The 25539-nt window shown below is 44.9% G+C and overlaps 1 protein-coding gene across 1 annotated transcript in view; it reads left to right on the top strand.

Annotated features, from left to right (window-relative positions):
* The window catches only part of LOC126355323 (basic proline-rich protein-like), a 75897-nt gene that overhangs the window by 37070 nt on the left and 13288 nt on the right, over positions 1–25539 (top strand). Inside the window, exons 2-3 of the mRNA XM_050005617.1 lie at positions 3140–5018; positions 23926–24373. Of these exons, the coding sequence (XP_049861574.1) occupies positions 3140–5018; positions 23926–24373 (2327 nt within the window). The remainder of the gene's footprint in view (positions 1–3139; positions 5019–23925; positions 24374–25539) is intronic.

Here is a 25539-nt window from a genome sequence, read left to right as displayed (position 1 = left end):
GAGGCAACACCCACAACGTGATGACATGAAGAAAGTTTCCAACCGATTTCTAATACACAAACAGCAATTGACCGGCGTTGCCTGGTGAAACGTTGTTATGATGCCTCGTTTAAGGAGGAGAAATGCGTACCATCAAGTTTCCGACTTTGATAAATGTCATATTGTAGCCTATCGCGATTGCGATTTTTCGTATCGCGACAATGCTGCTCGGGTTGGTCGAGATCCAATGACTGTTAGCAGAATATGCTATCTGTGGGTTCAGGAGGGTAATACGCTACGCCATGCTGGACCCCAACGGCCTCGTATCACTAGCAGTCGAGATGACAGGCATCATATCCGAATGGCTGTAACGTATCGTGCGGCCATGTCTGGATCCCTGAGTCAACAGATGGGGTCGTTTGCAAGACAACCACCATCTGCACGAACAGTTCGACGTCGTTTGCAGCAGCATGGACTACCAGCTCGGAGACCATGGCTGCGGTTACCCTTGGCGCTGCATCAAAGACAGCAGCGCCTGCGATGGTGTACTCAACGACGACCCTGGTTGCACGAATGGCAAAACGTCATTTTTTTCCCATGAATCCAGGTTCTGTTTACAGCATGATGATGGTCGCATCCATGTTTGGCGACATCACGGTGAACGCACATCACCCGGCGTGATGGTGTGGGTTACACGTCTCGGTCACCTCTTGTTCGCATTGACGGCACTTTGAACAGTGAACGTTACATTTCAGATCGTTACTACTCGTGGCTCTCCCCTTCATTCGATCACTGCAAAACCCTACATTTCAGCAAGATAATGCACGACCGATTGTTGCAGGCCCTATACGGGCCTTTCTGGATACAGAAAATGTTCGACTGCTGCCCTGGCCAGCAAATTCCCCAGATCTCTCACCAACTGAAAACGTCTGGTGATTGGTGGCCGAGCAACTGGCTCGTCACAATACGCCAGTCACTACTCTTGAGGAACTGTGGTATCGTGTTGATGCTGCATGGGCAGCTGTAGCTTTACGCGCCATCCAAGCTCTGTTTGACTCAATGCCCAGGCGTATCAAGGCCGTTATTACGGCCAGAGGTGGTTGTTGTGGGTACTGATTTCTCAGGACCTATGCATCCAAATTGCGTGAAAATGTAATCACACATTAGTTGTAGTATAATATATTTGTCCAATGAATACCCGTTTATCATCTGCATTTCTTCTTGGTGTAGCAATTGTAATGGCCAGTAGTGTAGTTCTAAGTCCAGGGCGCTGATGATCTCAGATGTTAAGTCCCATACTGCTTAGAGCCATTTGACTACTACTTTTAATTTGGTCGTTAGGCCGCTAATCACTGGGGAACATGTTGCTTGATGCTTCGACCCTAATTAAGCCGGTAAATTACACTGAGAGTACGAAACTTACGGAATAGCAGTACAGATGATGGTAGTATCGCGTACACAAGGTATAAAAGGGAAGTGCATTGACAAAGTTGTCATTTGTACCTACGTGATTCATGTCAAAAGGTTTTCGGCGTGATTATGGCCGCACGACGTGAATTAAGACTCTGAATGCGAAATGGTGGTTGGAGCTAGACGCATGGGACATTCCATATCACAATTCAGTGTTCCGAGATCAACAGCGCCTTTAGTACCCCGAGAATACCAAGTTTCAGGCATTACTTCTCACCACGGGCAACGCAGTGGCCGACAGCCTCCACTTAACGACAGAGATCAGCGCCGTTTACGAAGAGTTTCCAGTGGTAACCAACAAGCAACACTGCGTGGAATAACCGCAGAAATCAGTATCGGACGTACGACGAATGTATCCGTGAGGCTAGTGCAGCGAAATGTACCGCTAATAGGCAGACGATCGATGCGAGTGCCTTTGTTAACAGCACATCATCTCTGTGTCGTCTGCAGCGCCTCTCCTCAGACCGAGACCATGTCGGTTGGACTCTATACAAATGGGAAACCCTGGTCTGGTCAGATGAATTCCGATTTCAGTTGGTGAGAACTGATGGTAGTGTTAGTGTGGCGTGGACCACACGAAGCCAAGGCACTGCGCAAGAGGGTGGTGACTCCATAATAGTGTGGGCTATGTTTACGTGAAACAGACTGGGTCCCCTTGGCCAAATGAACCGATCATTACTGGAAATGGCTATGTTCGTTCATGGACTTCATGTTGCCAAACGACGACGTCATATCAAGGTGCCTCAGTAGTTCGTGACTTGTTTGAACAACATTGTGGACAATTCGAGCGAATGATCTGATTAACCAGACCGCCCGACACTAATCTCATCAAACATCTATGGAACACGATCGAGAAGTCGGTTCGTGCACAAAATCGTGCGCCGGCAACACTTTCGGCTATAGAGGCAGCATGGTTCAATATTTCTGCAGGGAGCTTTCAACAACTTGTTGGGTCCATGCCATGTCGAGATGCTGCACTGTGCCGGACAAATGGAGGTGTGATACGATATTGGGAGGTGTCGCATGATTTTTCTCACCTCGGTGTATTTAAGTATGTATTTATTTACTTGCGTTTCATTATATTAATGTTTGTTCAGAACCTACTTCTTTGCACCAAGCGCAGAACATATTAAAATATTTCAGTATTTCTAATTAATTTCCTATGGCACATCCTTTTCAAAAGTGTGTTGTCTGCAAACTGTCTCAGTGAGCCAATTTGTCATTTACCAAATCCAGTTATAAACAACATGAATCAAAACTTTTAATCGTCCTCGAAAACCAACACTACAGAAATGTTTCTTACGAATTTGTCACATGCATATTTTCGGTAGAAAATGGAGGTCAGACAAAGACAACTTGGCAACACTGTAATAAAATTTCCAGTCGAGTAGAATTCTGATACTGCTGGCAGATGTTTCTCCTCCTTCGACAGTAGGTAATATGAAACAGCCAACTTCATATGCAATTTCTGAATGAAAAACCCTGTGCGATTACTCATTATGCAAAGAATGTACGAGTAGCTGGCCTTTGACCTAGTATATGTAACTTTGTGTGGTTGCACTGAAATCTTTATCATTTGCATCCCATCAGACTTTCATTGCATGCAAACATAGTTAAAGTTTAACCATGAGTAGTGTGTTTGTAGGTGTGACATAGCATCACATCACTGTGCTGGTTGGAACGTACGCAGGTATGGTACGCGTCACTGTGGGCACCGGGTGGTAGTTGGCCAGCGACACCGGCGCTGGAGTACGGACCTCCTGGCCTGTTGCCGGGCAGACCTCTGGGCGCCGCCCCCTCGCCTGCCGCCCCAGGAGCGCCGCCCACTCATGGCATCGTTGTGGTGCCCGCGCCACCACCCAGCTTCGCCCCAGTGCCTGCACCGGCACCGATTGCAGTCACCCAGCCTTCACGCCCAGTCCTACCTGCCAGTCCAGGTGTGGGTAAGCTGCCACCAATACCCACAGCACAGCCACATTTTCCTGCACCTGTCCTCCCGAAACCTGGAGTTACAACAGTGCCAAAACCTTTGCCCATTCCCCAACCATCTCCACTACAGCCACCCTCCCTATCTGTTTTTCCACAAAAACCGTTTTTGATGAAACCAAGTAAAATGTTACCACCAGTAACCAACCTGCCAGCAGCTCCACCACCACCACCACCACCACCACCTTTTGAGTTACCAACAGTACCCATCATAAGGAATGAATTGAAGCCTCCTATTATACCACCACCACCACCGCCACCATCACTGCCAAGAGCACCACCACCACCACCACCACCACCATCACTGCCAAGAGCACCACCACCACCACCACCACCACCACCACCACCACCACCACCACCTCCACTTCCTCCAACACCAATTCTTCTACCATCTCCTCCTCCTCCTCCTCCTCCTCCTCCTTTCCCTTTTTCTCCATCTTTATCACCTTCACCTCCACTTTCAAGTCCCTCTCACAGACCATCTAGGCCTCCACTCCCATCTCCTCCAAAACCATTTGAACTACCTAAACCACCATCACTGCCGCCTAGTATCACAGGGGCTAGGAAAATACCACCTCCACCGCAACCATTTGAACTACCATTGTTTCCTGTACCTGGTAAAGCTGTTTCCCCTCCACCTACTATCCAATCTGCTCCAGTTCCCATTCCCGCACCACCACCACCACCAAAGCCATTTGAACTGCCTGTTTCACCACCTACAGGTAAGGTATTCTCACCACCTACTGTTGTTCCAGGTGGGAGGCAGCCAAGTGTTCCAGCTCCACCCTCACCACAACCACTCCAGCTGCAGCCTTTACCTACAGAAACGAAAGGATTGCCACCTAATCTAGTAGTAAAATTTCCTAGTCCTCCACCACCACCACCACCTCCTCCTCCTCCTCCTCCTCCTCCTCCTCCTTCACCTCCACCTCCACCACCATCATTTCAACTATCCCAACTGCCTTCTCTATCAGCACCACCCCCACCTCCTCCTCCTCCTCCTCCTCCTCCTCCTCCTCCACCACCACCACCACCACCACCACCACCTCCTCTCCCATCTAGACCTCCACCACCATCTCCTCCAAAGCCATTTGAGCTACCTACAACACAATCACTACCACCTATACTTACAGGTGGTAGGCAACCGAAAGTTCCAATACCACCTCCACCACAGCCATTTGAGCAACCAATGTTTTCTGGGCCTGGCAAAGCTGTCTCACCCCAACCTACTAGCCCTCCCACCCATTTTCCAATACCTGCGCCACCGCCGCCGCCGCCGCCGCCGCCACCTCCAACACCACCACCGCCGCCGCCGCCACCGCCGCCACCGCCGCCACCTCCAACACCACCACCGCCGCCGCCGCCGCCGCCGCCCCCGCCGCCGCCAACACCACCGCCACCGCCGCCGCCACCACCGCCGCCACCCTCTTTCTTGCAGAGACAGCCTTTGCCCACAGTTCCAGGTGCACCGCAACCTCCAGGCTTCCCCAGCCAGTTTGGAGCTGCTGGTGCGCCTACTCCAGCTTTTCCAGGTGCCCCAACTGTTCGTGCACCTGAAAGGAATGCTGGTGTACTTCCAACAGGTAACAGTATATTTTTAATATGCCCTGTTAGTGAGCATAAAGACTACTGTTCATGGAATATCTACAAATATTATGAAGGGTAACAACACAGTCGACTTGAATGGAAGGTATTTTATATACAGTTCCTTCAAGGATTATTTTCACACTGCACTGAATGTTACTTTCATTTCATATATTTACCGAGCGAGGTGGCGCAGTGGTTAGCACACTGGACTCGCATTCTGGAGGACGACGGTTCAATGCCGTCTCCGGCCATCCTGATTTAGGTTTTCCGTGATTTCCCTGAATCGTTTCAGGAAAATGCCGGGATGGTTCCTTTGAAAGGGTACGGCCGATTTCCTTCCCATTCCTTCCCTAACCTGAGCTTGCGCTCCGTCTCTAATGACCTCGTTGTCGACGGGACGTTAAACACTAACCACCACCATCACTTCATATATTTACAGGGCGTTCTCGAGTATAATGTCTTTATTGTTTGGTGAATTGCTTTACCCTTCAGGTGAAATAATAGTTTTCTGTTTACTGCCGTTTCTTCTTTGCAGTTATAAACCATGTTTCACAGTGTCATTCTTGATTCATTCGGTGGATATAACAATTCCTACAAGGTCAGGAATGTTTTCTTCAAGAAATATTTCTGAGCTAAATCCGTGGTGCTACACTTCAGTGGTATGTACCATTTCGGGAATTATACATAGATTACATGTTCCACTACACACAAAACGATTTGGAAAATGTTATTTTATAAATAACTTCGAAATTAAACTTAGGACCACTGTAGAGAAATGCACTAGGTGCGAACATAATTAATTAAATACTGACAACAGTACTACACACTAAGTAATGCAGGTATAGCAGTCAGAAACGCGATGTGAAACATACACATTTTAGTGACTTGCTAAAGCAGTTCTTGTGTTCTTTTGATATTTGTAGCTTTCTAATATGGATAGACTAAATTTCCAGAGAGACTGTGAAACTGTGATACCCATCTTGGTGTATTGCAACTGTTGTTTAATATTAGAAATACTGATGCAATTAACAGGACACTGCAGGATCTGAACGTAAATGAACCAAAAACAGACAGTTCTCGGATTTCCAATGAGAGCTACAGGGTTGGACACAAATTTGGAAAGAACGCGAGAAATGCACTATTGAACGCAAATGCAGATGATAGCCGATTCTGCAAGAAGCGCTATTGAATCTGATCAAGAACGGTACCTGTACAGCATCGTCGATAGGTTGAAAGTGTCAGTAATGGTCACGATAGTGTTCTGTGCAGTTCGGAGTGCATCACAGCGTGGCTAAGTAAACTTGAACGTTGGCAAATTGTTAGTGCTCGTATGGCGTGTGCTTCCACAACCAAGGGAATCGAAATATTTGGTATTTTAAAAGGCACTGTATGGAAGGTGACAAAAGTCACGTGATAGCGATATGCACATAAACAGAAGGTGGCAGTACCGCGTGTAGAAGATATAAAAGGAATACGCATTTGCGGAGCTGTCATTTGTACCGACGTGATTTATTTGAAAATGTTTCTAACGTGATTATGGCTACAGGATGGGAATTAACACATCGAACGCAGAATTGTAGTTGGAGCTAGACGCATGAGACATTCCATTTGGAGTCATTAGGGAATTCTGTATTCCGAGATACACAGTGTCAAGTGTGTGTCGAGAATACCAAATTTTATGCATTACCTCTCACCACGGACAACGCAGCGACCTACGGCTTTCACTATACGAGCGAGAGCAGCGTAGTTTGCGTAGAGTTCTCAGTGCTAAGAGACAAGCAACATTGCGTGAAATAACAGCACAAATGAAAGTGGGACGTGCGACAAAATCTGGCGTTGAAGAGCTGTGGCGACGCGAATGCCTTTGGTGATAGAACGATATCGAGCGCCTCTCCTGGACTGGTGACCACATTGGTCGGTCTCTGGACGACTGGAAAACGGTGGCCTGGTCAGATAAGTTCAGATTTCAGTTCGTACGAGCTAATGGTACTGTTAGAGTGTTGCGCGGATGCCGCGAAACCATGGACCCAAGTTGTCAACAAGGCACTGTGCAAGCTGGTGGTGGTCCATAACGAAATGGACTGGGTCATCTGGTCCAGGTGAACTGATCGCTGACTGGAAATTGTTATGTTCGGCTACTTATTGTCAGTCTGCAGCCATTCATGTACGAGGGGAGTTAGAATAGTCCGTGCAAAGTCCGAGAGATGGCACCACAGGCGCGCATCGAGGTCATGTTTAGTTAGTAGCATCTTTGGAAAGAATGCACACCCAAGTTTCAGACATATTGGTCGATTTCTTCGTATTTGTCATTAGTGTGAATCAAGGAAGTCGAGTGATTGTCAAAAGGTCCCGGGTTCGAGTCTCGGTCCGGCCCAGAGTTTTAATCTGCCAGGAAGTTTCATATCAGCGCACACTCCACTGCAGAGTGAAAATCTCATTCTGGAAACATCCCCCAGGCTGTGGCTAAGCCATGTCTCCACAATATCCTTTATTTCAGGAGTGCTAGTTCTGCAAGGTTCGCAGGAGAGCTTCTGTAAAGTTTGGAAGGTAGGAGACGGATACTGGCAGAAGTAAGGCAGTGAGGACGGGGCGTGAGTCGTGCTTGTGTAGCTCAGTTGGTAGAGCACTTGCCCGCGAAAGGCAAAGGTCCCGCGTTCGAGTCTCGGTCGGGCACACAGTTTTAATCTGCCAGGAAGTTTCAGTTTATAAGTAGTTTCAAAATTTTCGGAGTGGCCATATGGGCACAAGTGATGCTGAACATTCTGGACGCCCTGTGGAGGTTACGACTCCAGAAATCATTGATAAAATTCTTGATATGGTGATGAATGACAGAAAAGTTAAGGCACGTGAGATTGCTAGTGCTGTGGGCATCTCGAATCAACGGGTACACAATATTTTGCATAAACATTTGGACATGAGAAAGCTATCCGCAAGATGGGTTCCGCGATTGCTCACGCTTGACCAAAAATGGAATCGTGTGATGTGTTGCAAGGATGGTTTGCAGCTGTTGAGGAAGTGTCATTTCGTCACTGTGGATGAAACATGGATACATTACTATACTCCTGAAACCAAAGAACAATCTAAACAATGCGTTACCAAGGGAGAACCCGCACCAAAAAAGGTGAAGACCTGTTCTTCGTCCGGATAGGTTATGGCGACTGTCTTTTGGGATTCGCTAGGGATAATCCTCATCGACTATCTGGGAAAGGGTAAAGCTATTATAGGTGCATATTATTCATCGTTATTGGACCGTTTGAAAACCGATCTGCAAGAAAAATGCCGGCGATTGGACCGCAAAGTAGTCCTTCCCAGCACGACAATGCACCAGCACACACCAAGGGAGAACCCGCAACAAAAAAGGTGAAGACCTGTTCTTCGTCCGGATAGGTTATGGCGACTGTCTTTTGGGATTCGCTAGGGATAATCCACATCGACTATCTGGGAAAGGGTAAAACTATTATAGGTGCATATTATTAATCGTTTTTGGACCGTTTGAAAACCGATCTGCAAGAAAAATGCTGGCGATTGAACCGCAAAGTAGTCCTTCCCAGCATGACAATGCACCAGCACACACCTCAATAGTTGTGGTCGCAAAATTAATGGAAACAGGATTCCAACTCGTTTGACATCCCCCCTATTCTCCAGACTTGGCTCTCTAGGACTACTATTCGTTCCCCAATTTGAAGAAATGGCTGGCGGGACGAAGATTTTATTCGAACTAGGAGGTGCAGCAACTAATAACTATTTTGCAGACTTTGACAGTTCCTTTTATTAGGAAAGGATCAACAAATTAGAACAGCATTGGACGAAGTGTATATGTCCAGAAGGAGACTATGTCGAAAAATAAAACAGGTTTGCCCCAAACACGTGAGTAGTTTTTATTTTTGCACGGACTTGTCGAACGCCTCTCATAATTCATGTTCCCAAATATCTGTCTGGGCCACAGTTGTTGACGACTGGTCTGAAGATGATTCTGGACAAATCTAGCGAATCACTTAGCCACCCAGGCAACCAGACATGAATCCTATTGAAATTTATAACACATAATGGACGGTGCAGTTTGTGCACAAAATCCTACACAGGCAACCTTTCGCAATTACGGGCGACTAGACAGGCAGTATAGTTCTATACTTCTGCAGGGGACTTCCAACGACTTGTCGAGTTGCTGCACGACGCCGGGTAAAAAGGATCCCATGGCTTTTTTTTCATCTCAGTGTAGACAGTTGTATTAGCAAAGCGTTCCTGTACTCGTCTGTAACGTCTGCTCTAATAGCACGTTGCCCGGCGATGTGATTCAGGGGTGCTGTTTGATCCACATTCCCAAGTGTCTGTGGTACGTTGTACTGTATTTTTAGTAAGTAGCATGCATATGGACCATGTCGCGACAGCCTGCGTATAGCTCTCTTGGTCAAAAGGAAGTACGTCAGTCTTGTTCTTCCTTTTATGTTACGAAGGAACTGATGGGTTCTCCTCCCTGTTTCTGCCCTGTCCCCAGGCTGGTTGCCCTTCTCTGTCAAATCATGCCTTTATTTACTTTATCGTATTCGAGATTTCTGAGCCAATATTGTGCACCTCTTTCTCTCTTACGGGTAGGTCTAGAGGCAGCAAGCGTAGACCACAAGCAACGCTTCAGTCAGTGCTATTTAGTAAGCGCCTGTCAGGCGCAAGAGTACACTTTCCGTGCTCGCCTAACAGCCTGTGCTGTCCTTAACTTTCTGGCTATGAGCCCAGCTCTGTGGGCCCAAGCGCTCGGCCTGTAGCCCACAACAGGAAGTAGGGTTGCTTTGTGGTACAGTCTTATTGCACTTAGTGACATCTGAAATACTCTTTGGCCAGTTGCTGCTATTTTGTCAAGGACTTAAATGCGCCTGTGGAAGATTTATAAATGCAGAAGGAAGTTCGGCATTTCGTCGATGTTAATTCCAAGGCACACGTACACTTATTTTTTTCCACAAGTTGGTCATTTATTCTGATTGTGGGGTTTCTCGTTCTTGATAATGTTTCCTTTTGTGACATACAAACTGTTTTGTGTGCTGCTATCGTTAGATTTCTACGCATCAGTTATTTAGTCTTTCGTGAATTACCATACGATTTTCCTCTAATTCAGGATTTTTGTTAGCAGTACTATGATCATTATGATGACAGCCGATGCAGCATCTAGCGTAATACTCTGGAGCTGGTCCACTTAACGGTTCTATGCCAAACTCCCAGAACTCTGGACCACAAACAGAGCCCTTTGGGCAGCCTCTGTGTATGTTTAAAGATTTTTTTTTTCCAGGAAACTTCAGTTGCACCTATCTATCTGTACAACCACCTCATAGACTAGCCAGTAGGGCAGGCAACAAAGCTTCAGATAAAAAATCCGCCTGTTGATTGAAATTTGTAAGAGGTGTAGTTCAGTTTAACTTGCTGGAATACCTGATCCAGAATTTCTTCCGCAGATCAGTATCATTCTTAAGGCTCACCACCAATAATGCTGCACAATGGACTTCATAACACTAACGTTCAGAAGTGACTATAAGTTGGACTTTTAGTATAAGATTACTTTTCTGCTAACGTCTGCTCCACTCACAAGGTAATTAATAAATTCATAAATGAATTGTAAGAATTATGTACTGAAATGACTAAGTGTTCTGCCCAGACTGAAACATGTGAAAGCACAGAAAAACGACACTGGTAGAAATTATTGAAAAAACATGAACGAAAATTGACAGGTATCAACGGATGACAGTTATAAAATTGGAAAGGAATAGTCAAGTTGACATGATCCGTCCCATAAAATAATTGCAACGTAAACGCTATACGTAAAAGCGGCTTGTAGTGAAACTCCGTGCCTGTGGAATATCGTCTCAGTTATGTGACGTGATTTCCCGTCTGAGGTCACAGTTCGTACCAACTGACGGAGAGACATCGAGTAAAACAGAAGTGATATTAGGCGTTCTCCAAGGCAGTGTTACAGATACTCTGCTGTTTCTTGTCTATATAAACGATTTGGGAAACAATCAGAGCAGCCGTCTTAGGTTGTCGTTTATCGACTAGTAAAGCCCTCAAGACAAAACAAATTGCAAAACGATTTAGAAGACATATCTGTATAGCGCGAAAATTGGCAATTGAACCTAAATAACGAAACGTGTGTGGTCATCCACTTGAGTGCTAAAATGAATCCGTTAAACTTCGGTTACACGATAAATCAGTCAAATCTAAAGGCCGTAAATTCAAACAAATACGTAGAAGTTAGATCTTTGGACGGAATAAACAGAAAATGTTGTGGGGAAGGCTAACCAAAGACTGCGTTTTATTGTCAGTACACTTAGAAAATGTAACAGATCTACTAAGGAGACTGCCTCCACTACGCTTGGCTGTCCTCTTCTAGAATACTGCTGCATGGTGTGGGATCCTTACCAGATAGGATTGACGAAGTACATCGAAAAAATTCAAAGAAGGGCAGCACGTTTTGTACTATTACGAAATAGGGGAAAGAGTGTCTCTGAAATGATACAGAATTTGGGATGGACATCATTAAAACAAAGGCGTTTTTCGTTGCAGAGGAATATTCTCACGAAATTCCAATCACCAACTTTGTCACCTAAATTCGAAAATGTTTTCTTGACACCGACCTACATAGCGAGATACCACCACCATGATAAATTAAGGGTAATCAGAACTCGCACTAAAAGATATTTGTTCGATATTTCCACACGCTGTACGAGATTGGAATAATAGAGAATTGTGAAAGTGGTTCGGTGAACCATGACTGCCAGGCACTTAAATATGATTTGAAGAGATTCGATACAGATGTATCTGACTTCCCCTGAATTGACAGAGATTAGGCACCTCTAGCTGCCAGTTCACTATATTGGCTGAAGTATAAGAACTACAGGTCAGATGGACTCAGTCAAGTGAAGAATCAACTCCTCAAGAAAAATCCCTAATATGCACTGGTTGTGGATATGTTCACCTGTGTACTGCGGAATGTATGACACGGTGTCTGCTCCTAGGTGCGTAACTGTTACAACAGCAACTAGTGTGTACTTGCACAAAGTTGAGTGGAGAATACTGGTTGGCACCCGCGAACAACCAAGACCATACTCTCGGGCATATCTCCGCTGAATGTCCGAAAAAATTCTCCCCTGCTTCCCTTCTCAACACCATCGCTTCAAAAGGACAGTCGCCAAAAAACTGTCTCCAATTGTCGAGCACTAACGGCCCCAGGCAGAAACGGTAGACGGCTACAGAGCTGTGGCAACACTGAGGCGTTTGCATTATTGGCTAAAGTGGCCGAGCAAAAGTGCCGTGCCCAGCCGATGTAACTGTCGGGGGTCAACTTACGCTGACTCAACTGTAGACAATGTGTAAAGCACTCTCCCAAAAGCGAAATTTGCCGACAACAGCTATGTATACCCACATGACGTATTCTGATGTCAACGGCTGTCCTCTTTCCGTGGCAGACAACGCTCTTCTCCCCAGGGATATGCTATAAGTAGGCGCCAGGGTGTCCCTTACGACATCCTGAACTCGTAAATGGCATGTTCCGACTGAGACGTCCAATGTGTCCTGTAGGTTCATGCGAGGCTCAGGGTGATGCACTGCGACCTGGAATCAGCCGGACAAAAATGGACGCTGCACTTGTCCACGCGCGGTTCCCATTTTCGTGACATCCAGGGTGAGCCTGATGTACCTACCTAGAAACTACTAATCGCGGGCACCCTCTCCCAAGCATACTCACAGACACGAAGAAATATTCGTATTCCAATTATGTTGCTCCCAACTATTATACCGGGTGATCAAAAAGTCAGTATAAATTTGAAAACTTAATAAACCACGGAATAATGTAGATAGAGGGGTAAAAATTGTCACACATGCTTGGAATGACATGGGGTTTTATTAGAACCAAACCGAAAACGAAGTTCACAAAATGTCCGACAGATGGCGCTGGACAGCAATACGTCAGTGATTGCGCATGACAATCGTGTGTAAAAGGAGCTGTAATGAGAGAGAGAATCAGATTCGCCAGCAGTCGCAGCATGGTGACGTTATCTGAAAAGGCGCTTTTAGTGGGGAATGTGCTAGTTCAGCGTTACGGTCCTATCGCCATAGGAAGGGGATTCGAACGGGTAAAGGTCCGTTGAGAAATGCAGCTGTGGCGAGAATGATTTCGAATTTCGTGAGAAATGCAGCTGTGGCGAGAATGATTTCGAAGTTCGAAGCCACGGGTTGTTTAGACGATAAACCTCGTAGTGGCAGACCGAGCACAAGGCGTAATGCTGCTGAGATAGTTCAGGAAGAAATGGAGACTGTAGCGGGTTCGTCTACGAACGGGGAAGTCAGCGCTCGTGTACACGCACGTCTCACTGGCATTCCATACACTACCGTTTGGTTGGCACTGAGGCGTACCCTCCGATGCTATCCTGGCGATTTAGTGAAGCGGAGGGCATTTGCGGTTTGGGCGTTTCAAAAGATGGCGGAAGGTGATTGGTTGAGTAACGTATTGTGGACCGACGAAGCTCAATTCACGCTCCGAGGGTCTGTCAACGTCCACAACTGCAGAATTTGGGCTACCGAAAATCCTAGAACTGTCGTGGAAACTCCATTGCACGACGAGAAAGCCACGGTATGGGTTGGATTTACCACATCTACCGTTATCGGGCCTTTTTTCTTCGAGGAAATGGGTGATTCAGGTTTTGTAAGTGCTACCGTGACGGGTGGGAGGTACGCCGATATGTTACAGCCTGGCTGACAAATACTTGCTGGAACGTACGAGGTTTATGCAGGATGGCGCTCCACCCCACATTGGTAGACGCGTGAAAGATTTCTTGCTCGCGTCGTTTGGTGATGATCGTGTGCTCAGTCGCCTGTTTCGCCATGCTTGGCCTTCCAGGTCCCAAGACTTCACTCCGTGTGATTATTGGCTTTGGGGTTACTTGAAGTCGCAAGTGTATTGTGATCGACCGATATCTCTAGGGATGCTGAAAGACAACATCCGACGCCAATGTCTCACCATAACTCCGGACATGCTTTACAGTGCTGTTCAAAACATTATTCCTCAACTACAGCTATTGTTGAGGAATTATGGTGGACATATTGAGCATTTCCTGTAAAGAACATCATATTTGCTTTGTCTTACTTTGTTATGCTAATTATTGCTGTTCTGATCAGACGAAGCGTCATGAACTTTTGTATTTTTTTTTGTTCTAATAAAACACCATGTCATTCCAAGCATGTGTCTCAATTTGTACCTCTCTATCTACATTATTCTGTGATTTATTCAGTTGTCAAATTTATAGTTGTCAAATTTATACTGACTTTTTGACCACCTGTTACATTCATTTAATTGCTGTGATGGGTCACTACGTATCTAAGATGCCGATAACGCCTCTGCACTGATTGTTTGTGTACTTTTAGGTTTTCTCGGGGTAGGAAAATATTGAATAGTTGTCAGGTAGCCGCGTGGTCTAGGACGCCTTGTCACGGTCCACGCGGCTCCGCCCGTCGGACATTCGAGTCCTCCCTCGGGCTTGTGTGTGTGTGTTTGTGTGTGTGTGTGTGTGTGTGTATGTGTGTGTGTGTGTTAGTGTGTGTGAGTGTGTGTGTGTGTGTGTGTGTGTGTGTGTGTGTGTGTGTGTGTGCGTGTGTTGTCCTTAGCGTAAATTAGTTAAAGTAATATTAAGTAGTGCGTATGTTTAGGGACCGATAACCTCACCAGTCTGGTCCCATAGGACCTTACCACTAATTTCCAATTTTTTGCAGTTCTCAGGTATTCAGGTGGGTGGCGTCGCCTAGAGCCGCGGTATTTTAACAGACCGACTTCTTTCCGTTTTCAGGCGTTTCTAATTGGTGATACACTGACAATGACTCACGAATCCTGCTATTTTAACAATGAAATTCGCCATACTGCCATGCAATTGAGATGTTACTCTATTATACTTTCGCTATCACTTTCGGCAATTCATTACACCATAACGAGATTTCACTCTGCAGCGGAGTGTGCGTTGATATGAAACTTCCTGTTCTAGTTCTGCATGGTTCGCAGGAGAACTTCTGTAAAGTTTGGAAGGTAGGAGACGAGGTACTGGTAGAAGTGAAGCTGTGAGGACGGGGCGTGAGTCGTGCTTGGGTTTCGCAGATGGTAGAGCACTTGCCCGCGAAAGGCAACGGTCACGAGTTCAGGTCTCGGTCCAGCATACAGTTTTAATCTTCCAGGAAGTTTCATTATACCATCTTCAGTCCTAATATGCACCTCTCAGACATAATCGATATTTACATACTGGGATCATATGTTTCCAGATGTCAGATCTTAACTCAAGTTCTTACTTCGAAGACATCACTTTTGAAGTCTAGTCTTCGAAGGAAGCACCTGAGCTACAAATTCACGACATCCAGAAACATACGGCTCTAGTATGCCAATATCGATTACTTTTTAGAGCTGCATATGTGACCTGAAGATCGCATAATTAAATGCCGAAACTGAAAGAGAAAATAAAATAAAAATGTCTCAAATGCACGGCTGACCGGCGAATTTCACTGCTAAATATTTGAAAAGTTGCTGTCCCATGTCCACAATGGATTAACAGAGACCTAGCCCTTGGTCCGAGATTTAAGGCGTTCGAGCAGATACTTGCCAGTCCTCCTGTTCCAGACTGAATTATGTGGATGGCGAACCCTCACTTTGACCAACACGTTATTTACTTGATTAGCTTGTGAACTTTCTCTTCAACAAACAGTCCATTTTTCTGAAATTTTAAAGATGAGTTTGTCTTTACATGTACATTACATCTACCGATTTTAGTTCCAACGCGTGATTTCTCAGTGGCGCGTCGTTTACTTTTTTAGAGTATAAATGAGCTGAAAGCTCTGGGAAACTACATCTGCAACTTTTATCGAGGGCATGCAGCTTTACTGCGTGCTTATATTTTGATGGCGTCCTATTGGGTAAAATATTCCGGAGGTAAAAACTTCCGACATTCGGATCCCCGGCCGGGGACTCCTCAAGAGGACGTTGTTATCAGGAGAAACAAAACATGTTCTACGGATCGGAGTGTGGAGTGTCAGATCCCTTAATCAGGAAGGTAGGTTAGAAAATTTTAAAATGGAAATGGATAGGTTAAAGTTAGATATAGTGGGAATTAGAGAAGCGCGGTGGCATGAGGGGTAGGTTTAATCATGAAAAAATAATGAATAAAAATGAATCAAAAATAATGAATAAAAAATAATAAATAAAAATAGAACGCATATAAGCTACTACGAACATCATAATGAACGCATTATTTTAGCCAAGATAGACACGAAGCTCACGGCAACCACAGTGGTACATCTTTATATGCCAACTAGATGAAGAGATTGAAGAAATGTATGATGCAATAAAAGAAATTATTCAGAGACGAATTTAATTTTGTTGGGGAACTAGAATTCGGTCCAAAAAGGAAGAGAAGGAAAAGTATTAGGCCAATATGGACTGGGGTTAAGGAATGAAAGAGAAAGCCGCCTAGTAGAATTTTGCACAGAGTACAATTTAATCGTAGCTACTACTTCGTTTAAGAATTATGTATACATGGAAGAAGCCTGGAGATACTAGGAAGTATCAGTTAGATTATATAATGGTAAGACAGAGATTTAGGAACTAGGTTGTAAATTGTAAGACATTTCCAGGGGTAGATGTGGACTCTGACCACAATTTATTGGTCATGAACTGCAGATTAAAACTGAAGAAGCTGCAAAAAGATAGCAATTTAAGGAGATTGGACCTGGATAAACTGAAAAAAACTAGAGGTTGTAGAGTGTTTAGGAGGGAGCATTAGGGAACGACTAACAAGGGAAAGGAATACAGTGAAGGAGAGACGAAACAGTGAAGGCGGCAGAGGATCAAGTAGGTGAAAAGACGAGGGCTAGTAAAATCATTGAATAACAGAAGAGATATTGAATTTAACTGATGAAAGAAGAAAGTATAAAAATGCAGTAAATGAAGCAGACGAAAAGGAATACAAATGTGTCATAAATTAGATCGAAGAGATTAGAGCAAAATGGGTAAGCCGGAATGGCTAGAGGACGAATGTAAGGATGCAGAAGCATATATTGCTGGGGATAAAATAGATGCCGCCAACAGAAAAATTAGAGGGACCTTTGGAGAAAAGGAAACCACTGGTATGAATATCAGGAGCTCAGATGATATACCAGTCTTAAGCAACGAATGGTAAGCCTTAAGGTGAAAGGAGTATATAGAGGGACTATACAAGGGGAATGTACTTGAGGTCAATAGTATGGAAATGGTAGAGGACGTAGATGAAGATGAAATGGTAGATACGATACTGCGTGAAGAATTTGGCATAGCACTGAAAGACCTAGGTCGAAAGAAGGCCCCGTGAGGAGAACTACTGATAGCCATGGGAGAGCCAACCATGACAAAACTCTACCATGTGGTGAACAAGACGTATGAGAAAGGTGAAATACCCTCAGACTTCAAGAAGAATATAATAATTCCAATTCTAAAGAAAGCAGATGCTGACAGGTGTGAAAATTACCGAACTATCAGTTTAATAAGCCACGTTTACAAAATACGAACACGAATTCTTTGTAGACGAATAGAAAAACTGGTAGCAGCCGACCTCGGAGAAGATTAGTTTGGATTCCGTAGGAATGTTGGAACACGCGAGGAAATACTGATCCTAAGACTTAGAAGATAGGTTAAGGAATGACAAAACTATATTTCTAGCATTTGTAGACTGAGAGAAAGCTTTTGACAATGTTGACTGAAATACTCTCTCTCAAATTCTGAAGGTGGCAGGGGTGAAATACGGGCAGTGAAAGGCTATTTACAATTTGTACAAAAACCAAATGGCAGTTACGAGTCCCGAGGGGCATGAAAGGGAAGCAGTAGTTGGGAAGGGAGTGAGACATGGTTGTAGCCTACCCCTGATGTCATTCAATCTTTATATTCAACGAGCAGTGAAGGAAACAAAAGAAAAAGTCGGAGTAGGAATTAAAATTCATGGAGAAGAAATAAAAACTTTAAGGTTCGCCGATGATACTGAAATTCTGTCAGAGAACGTGGAAGAACAGTTGAACGGAATGGACAGTGTCTTGAAAGGCGCATATAAGATGAAAATTAACAAAAACAAAATGAAGATAATGCAATGTAGTCGAATTAAATGCTGAGGGAATGAGATTAGGAAAGTAGACACGTAGAGTAGTAGATGAGTTTTGCTATCTGGGAAGCAAAATAATTGAGGGTCGAATTATAGACGATATAAAATGTAGAGTGGCTATACAAGGAAAGCGGTTCTGAAGAAGAGAAATTTGTAAACATCGAGTGTAGATTTAAGTGTCAGGAAGTCGTTGCTGAAAGTATTTGCATGGAGTGTAGCTATGTATGGAAGTGAAATATGAACGATAACCAGTTTAGACAAGAAGAGAATAGAAGCTTTTGAAATGTGGTGCTACAGAAAAATGCTGAAGATTAAATAGATAGATCACGTAACTATTGAGGAGGTATTGAATAGAATTGCGGAGGAGTTTGTGGCACAACCTGACTAGAAGAAGGGATGGGCTGACAGGACACGTTCTGAGACATCAAGGAATTTTCAATTTAGTACTGGAGGGAAGCGTGGAGGGGGGGGGGTTAAAAATCGTAGAGGGAGACCAAGAGATAAATACATTAAGCAGGTTTAGAAGGATGTAGGTTGCAGTAGTTATTCGGAGATAAAGAGGCTTGCACAGGATAGAGTAGCATGAAGAATTGCATCAAACAAGTCTCTGGACTGAAGACAACAACAACAATTAATAGTTTTTATTAGAAAAGAAACACTATCTCCCGAGGTTGTATCACTCGTTCACATGACACTCGACACTGTTACAATCTTCTGCACTTGTCTAGAAAAGTTGTCAGGATTTGGTGTCGAATGGAGAATGTGGATCTCAGGAGCAGAGGGAAAGATTATCAGCGTCCGTGTATCAGAGAGTGATAAAGGTGTAAGCGGTACTTGACGTTCTTTCATCACGGATGTGAACTGCTGGTAAATTAATAACCGGCGTAGCCGCCTAAAGTTGAATGCAATCAAGCAAACGGGCATGCATTGTGTTGTGTATGATCCGGATGTCAGTTTATGTGATGGAGTTCCAGGTTGGTCAGTACAGGGGCGGTTAATTCTGTTCGTGGATGACGCTGGAATTGTCGTCCGATGATGATGTCCCATACCTGTTCGTTTGGAGACAGATCTTGGGATCGAGTGCGCAAAGACAATATTTGTAGAGTACGTTGTGTTACAACAATAGTATGTTGGCGAGCGTTATTCAGCTGAGAACTACTTCATGAATGGCAGCACAACAGGTTGAATCATCAGACTGAGGTAGAAATTTGCAGTCAGGGTGGGTGTGATAGCCACGAGAGTGCTCTTGCTGTCATACGAAATCGCACCGCTGAGCATAATTCGAGGTGTAGGTCCAGAGTATCTCGCATGTAGACCGGTTGGTTGCAGCCCCCCAATTGGCCGTCATGTAACCAGCATATGGCCATCAATGGCATCGATTCAGGATCAGAGTTCATCAGAAAACAACAGACCTCCACCTTGTTCTCCAGTGCGCTCTCCCATGACACCACTGAAGTCGCAAATGGCGGTGGTTTGGGGTCAGTGGAGGGCACTATACAGGGCTCCTGGTTCGGTGCTTTTCTTGAAGCAACTAATTTGTAACTGTTCGTTTTGTCACTGTAGTGCCAGCTGCTTTCAAAATGGCTGCAGTACATTGCAACAGAGCCATGCGCCGAACTCGACGATCTTCCCTCTCGTTAGTGCCACGTAGCCGTCCGGAGCGGTGTCGTCTTGCGACCGTACATTAACGTGACCACTGCTGCCGGCAGTCGTGTATAGTGCCTACATTCCTGTCAAGTCGTTCTGCGATATTGCAGAAGGAACATCCAGCTTCTCGTAGTGCAACTGCCTGACCACACTGAAACTAACTGAGGTGTTGATAACGGCGTCTTCGTCGTCCGCAATCTTCGATGGTGGGCGGAAACCCACTTTTACCTGAAATTTTCGGAAGATTCTTACTATTTTAAACGAAGTGTTGCCAACGAAAGGAAGAAAAGCTAAAGATTGTTCCGGCTCTTTATCCAAATAAGTGACGTACTGTCAACTTACTCTCTCTCGAATTGTAAACTATGACTCTTTCCACAAAAGTAAGTTGTTACCATAAAGTATCTGCATTCCTAATGTCGCTTTTGTACAAATACCAAATAAATCATTGCCGTTAAATGTGAACTACATTCGAGGCTTTACCTCGGAACGCTTCCTGCAGTAGCTCCGACGAAGACAAAAATGTTTGCCCTCCTTCCACATATAGCAGTCGTACACGTGCTACACATCTATACATATACGGGGATGTAACAGGTGCTAAACTACATTACATCAGTATTTACGTCATTTGCAGATAATACAATCATGTTTAGAAAAAAAGAACACCACCTTGAATGACGAAGAACATGGCGTTCGTATTCATAGGATATGTACATGAGTACGTTCAGCAGAAAAGATTACCTTTTGAACCATTTCGGCCCGTGGGTTCAAGGTCAACATAGACACCGTGGCGCAACACCACTTACCGGTAAAATGTGCTTGCCGCTCTCATTGACGCTATAAACCCAAGGTAATGGATCAGTGCGAGTTCAGCAGACGTTGAAGGTACTTCACAGACGTCTACGTGAACGGTAGGGTCAAATCAGAGAGAGTGAAAGTGGGAGCATTACTAGCATGACGAAATGTGATGCGTCTATCCGCGAAATTGCTGCTCGTGTGGGACGAAGTGTTTCGGCAGTGCAACGGGTGTGTGCAGAACGGTTCACGGAAGGCCAGAAAACACGACGAGATGGGTCAGATCGCACGACAGACCACCTCCTGCCTGCCACCCGAGAAGATCAACACCTAACCCAAATGGCACTGCGGAACAGATCTTCGGCTCTTGGGCATCAGTGGAACAGTGTGACACGTCGTACACTGTCAGGGGTGACAGTCCGTCACCATTTATTACGACATGGTTTACTGGGCGTCGTCCACTTCTCTTCCTATCTTTGAGGATCGTGCAGAAACATGCTAGACCGCAATGGTGTCACTGGGGACAGGAATGATATCTGATACTGTTATCGGACGAATCCAGGTTCTGTTTGTTTGAAAATGATGGCCGCATTTTGGTTCGCCTCACACAGGGGGAGCGCCATGGCAATGTCGCATCCGCACTGGAGATAAAGCGCTAACTCAAGGCCATATGGTGTGGGGTGCTACTTGGTACAACCACAAATGACAGATGCTGTCTATCCATGGCACTGTGACCAGTGGGAACTAAGTAAATGACTTCCTGCACCCCGTAGCTGTACCCTTTCAGCTCAAGACCCCATACGACATTTTTCAAGAAGACAACACTGCTCGAACACTTGCCTTCTTGGTATCATAGGATGTCAGCCTTTTACCCTGGACCGCCAGATCACAATACTTGTAGCCAGTCGAAAATGTGTGGGATATTGTGAAATGACAGGTGCAGTGTTCTGGCCCTATGCCAGCCACCGCAGATGAATTTGGAACCAGCTGAATGCAGCGTAGGTGGCTACACCACAGGACGCCATTTGCGTCTTATACGCGTCGGTGCCATCATGCATGGAACAAGCTATCAGGGCCCAAGGCGTCCCCTGTGCCAACTAAGCGACAGGACACATGCTGAACCCAGGCGACTGAAGTGTTAATGATTTCTGCAGAACTTATTAATGTACGTGTCCTGTGAATATGAACGTCCTATCTCTCTAGTCGTTCAAGGTGTTCCGTCTTTTTCTGAACACGAGTGTAATTATAGCTATCAGGAATAGTATGTTTTTAGGTTGATTAGTGCCTCCTAGTAGATGTGGCAAGAGTAAGCAATCAACACTTATTTTCCCCTGGGCAACCGGTTAGCTACTGTAGCGTCGACGAGAGGGCAAAAAACGTTTAGTCTCTACTGACATGTGTAGACCACTTAGTGGTGCAGTTAAAATTGTGCAGAAAACTGCACGATATAAAGTTTCTCACGTGTTTGTGGAAAGACTGTTCCATACAAAGAGAAAACAGTCAACACACTAATGTGTGTACACATTAAGGCAACACACACAAAATATCTGCACTTTACCCGTTGTGCCCAATATATGAACTCCCCCATCGCGTTTTTCTGTCTGCATTACGTGGTGAAAAGAGCCACGCCAATGAATTGTGGATTACTTGAAACGAGTGATGACTCACGCTATAGCCTCTGGCAATCTGATGGAAGTGTTTGGTTGTGGTGAATGCCAGGAGAACATTACCTGCCATCATGTTGTGCCAACAGTACAGTATAGGGGATGTGCTATTAGTGTATGGGTGTGTTTCTCGTGGTTAGTGTGTGGTCCACTTACTAGGATTAAGAACATGGCAAATTTGGAAGGACATGTACACCCTTTACAGTATTGTTATTGTGTACAGTAAAGGAACAGGTGGGAGTCGATGACTGTGCCCTACGGCAGTTTACCCTGTCGTAAGTAGCATGTGTGATGTAATTCCTGAAACAAACTGGCTACCCCAGAGTTAGGATCTGAAGCAAATGGAATAACTTTTAGATGAATTACAACGTCGACTTGACTCCAGGCCCAAGCGTTTAGAATGCAATATCTCTACTTTGTGTGGTTTCGGCTTTTGTGAAAGTATAGGCCGCCATTCAGACATCTCACTGACAGTGTCGCCACCAGAGTTCAATAAAGGTGAATGGTAGACACACCTCATCTTAAAGTCCACTAATATGTGCGCAGATACTTTTAATCAGGTCATGTAGTTTTGCTCTCTTCTGCTTCTTCAACTTTCCTATTCCAGGAAGCTGTAGCATTATTCTAGTGACTTGCTGCTGTTAATGGTAAGAGCTTCCCACACAATTGTTTCCTAACTATTTACGTTTTTTTTTCACTTCATATTTTACTTGTCCAATTGATTCTGAACAATCTCCGACAATGATAGATTTTTAATGTACCCCGTTTCTAATTCTCCATATTCCCAATGGCTGACGTATCATTCTTATACCGTGCTGTGCTCCAAATGTGCCCTTTGAAGGCCTACTTTCTCCATCCCATATCAATATTTGATGCTGATACACAACACCTTGTCCTGTACTTTCCTTGCTACGGCTAATCTTTCTTCAAAACTATGAGAATTCCTCTACTTGTTCCCCTACTGCACAGTTCGCAATTTTTGTGATAATCGATATTATCTACTGTTTCCCTGTGTTTATTTTCTGTCACATTTGCTCTCATACTGAAATTTATTGAAGGTTAATTTCTAAACAACACTCATTCATACCCATTATGTTCAAAATCAATCTGTACATCTATACACATTGTTAATGGACTGTCCAGCGCTGTTTCGTTCTGTCTGTATGTGATGGTTAATCTCAGGAAGTACTGTATGGATTTTGAGATGGTTTTCATTAATAGGCAGACTGACCTTCGATTAATGTGGTGCGTATAAAATTTATTACCACTATTCCAGATATGTTGTCCGGTCATAGATGCCTAATCTCACTAGTGCTTAGTAATTGCTGATTGCTATGTAACAATAAATTAGTGTGTGAATTCAAATATGGCATAAAATTAAAACGGAATTCCACAAATATACCTATTTTTCTTTCCACTACACTTTTTAGTAGGCACATAATATACACTTAGTTATCCTTCTGCAGTATATTTGAAGACAGTGGATGTGTGTTTTTCTTTGAGAGATGTGTTCTATTGGGCAATGAAGGAGTAGGCAAGATATGTGGAAGAAAAAGGTGGTCCTACACTTTAAGAATGTGTTAAGAAATATGACTATTAGTACGTTGGTTTTTTGTGATAGCAGCCACGTATGTGCCACTGGATGTATCTGGCCTGTGCAGGAGCGCCCGGCGCCCCAGGTGCCCCTGGAAGACCAGGCACCCCCGGCACCCCCGGCACACCAGGTGTCCCCGGCTCCAGCATGCCAGGTGTGCCCGGCACACCAGGCACCCCCGGCACACTAGGTGTCCCCGGCCCCGGCACACCAGGTGCACCTGGCACGCCAGGTATCCCTGGCATCCCTGGCACGCCTGGCTCCCCTGGCTCTCCAGGTGCCCGCGGCGCGCCTGGCAGCCCTGGCACCCCTGGGACACCGGGTGCCCCCGGCACACCTGGCACACCAGGTGCCCCTGGCACACCAGGTGCTCCTGGTGGCCCCGGCGCTCCGGGTGCCCCACCTCCGCCGCCTCCACCACCACCGCCGCCGCCGAACGTGGCCACATCTCCGCAGTCATTCCCTGTCGGCACACGGGTTCACTTTGCTGACAACCTGGGCCAGTTCACACAAGGGTACGTATGGTGATGGACACTGAGTAATAGTTGAATATGTAAATGATTCAATTAATCACATCAGTTAACTGTATCCCAGTAATATTTTTGAGACTGTTATTTTATTTGGAAAAACTGATAGATGCAGACCTCGGGGAAGATCAGTTTGGATTCCGTAGAAATGTTGGAACACGTGAGGCAATACTGACCTTACGACTTATCTTAGAAGAAAGATTAAGAAAAGGCAAACCTACGTTTCTAGCATTTGTAGACTTAGAGAAAGCTTTTGACAATGTTGACTGGAATACTCTTTTTCAAATTCTAAAGGTGGCAGGGGTAAAATACAGGGAGCGAAAGGCTATTTATAATTTGTACAGAAACCAGATGGCAGTAATAAGAGTCGAGGGGCATGAAAGGGAAGCAGTGGTTGGGAAAGGAGTGAGACAGGGTTGTAGCCTCTCCCCGATGTTATTCAATCTGTATATTGAGCAAGCAGTAAAGGAAACAAAAGAAAAATTTGGAGTAGGTATTAAAATTCATGGAGACGAAGTAAAAACTTTGAGGTTCGCCGATGACATTGTAATTCTGTCAGAGACGGCAAAGGACTTGGAAGAGCAGTTGAACGGAATGGACAGTGTCTTGAAAGGAGGATATAAGATGAACATTAACAAAAGCAAAACGAGGATAATGGAATGTAGTCAAATTAAATCGGGTGATGCTGAGGGAATTAGATTAGGAAATGAGACACTTAAAGTAGTAAAGGAGTTTTGCTATTTAGGAAGTAAAATAACTGATGATGGTCGAAGTAGAGAGGATATAAAATGTAGACTGGCAATGGCAAGGAAAGCGTTTCTGAAGAAGAGAAATTTGTTAACATCGAATATAGATTTATGTATCAGGAAGTCGTTTCTGAAAGTATTTGTTTGGAGTGTAGCCATGTATGGAAGTGAAACATGGACGATAACTAGTTTGGACAAGAAGAGAATAGAAGCTTTCGAAATGTGGTGCTACAGAAGAATACTGAAGATAAGGTGGATAGATCACGTAACTAATGCGGAGGTATTGAATAGGATTGGGGAGAAGAGAAGTTTGTGGCACAACTTGACTAGAAGAAGGGATCGGTTGGTAGGACATGTTTTCAGGCATCAAGGGATCACAAATTTAGCATTGGAGGGCAGCGTGGAGGG

The sequence above is a fragment of the Schistocerca gregaria genome, chromosome 3 (genome assembly GCF_023897955.1).
Source record: "Schistocerca gregaria isolate iqSchGreg1 chromosome 3, iqSchGreg1.2, whole genome shotgun sequence".
Classification (NCBI taxonomy): domain Eukaryota; kingdom Metazoa; phylum Arthropoda; class Insecta; order Orthoptera; family Acrididae; genus Schistocerca; species Schistocerca gregaria.
The sequence above is the reverse complement of the archived record's forward strand: the minus strand, read 5'-3'. Positions and strand labels throughout refer to the sequence as shown.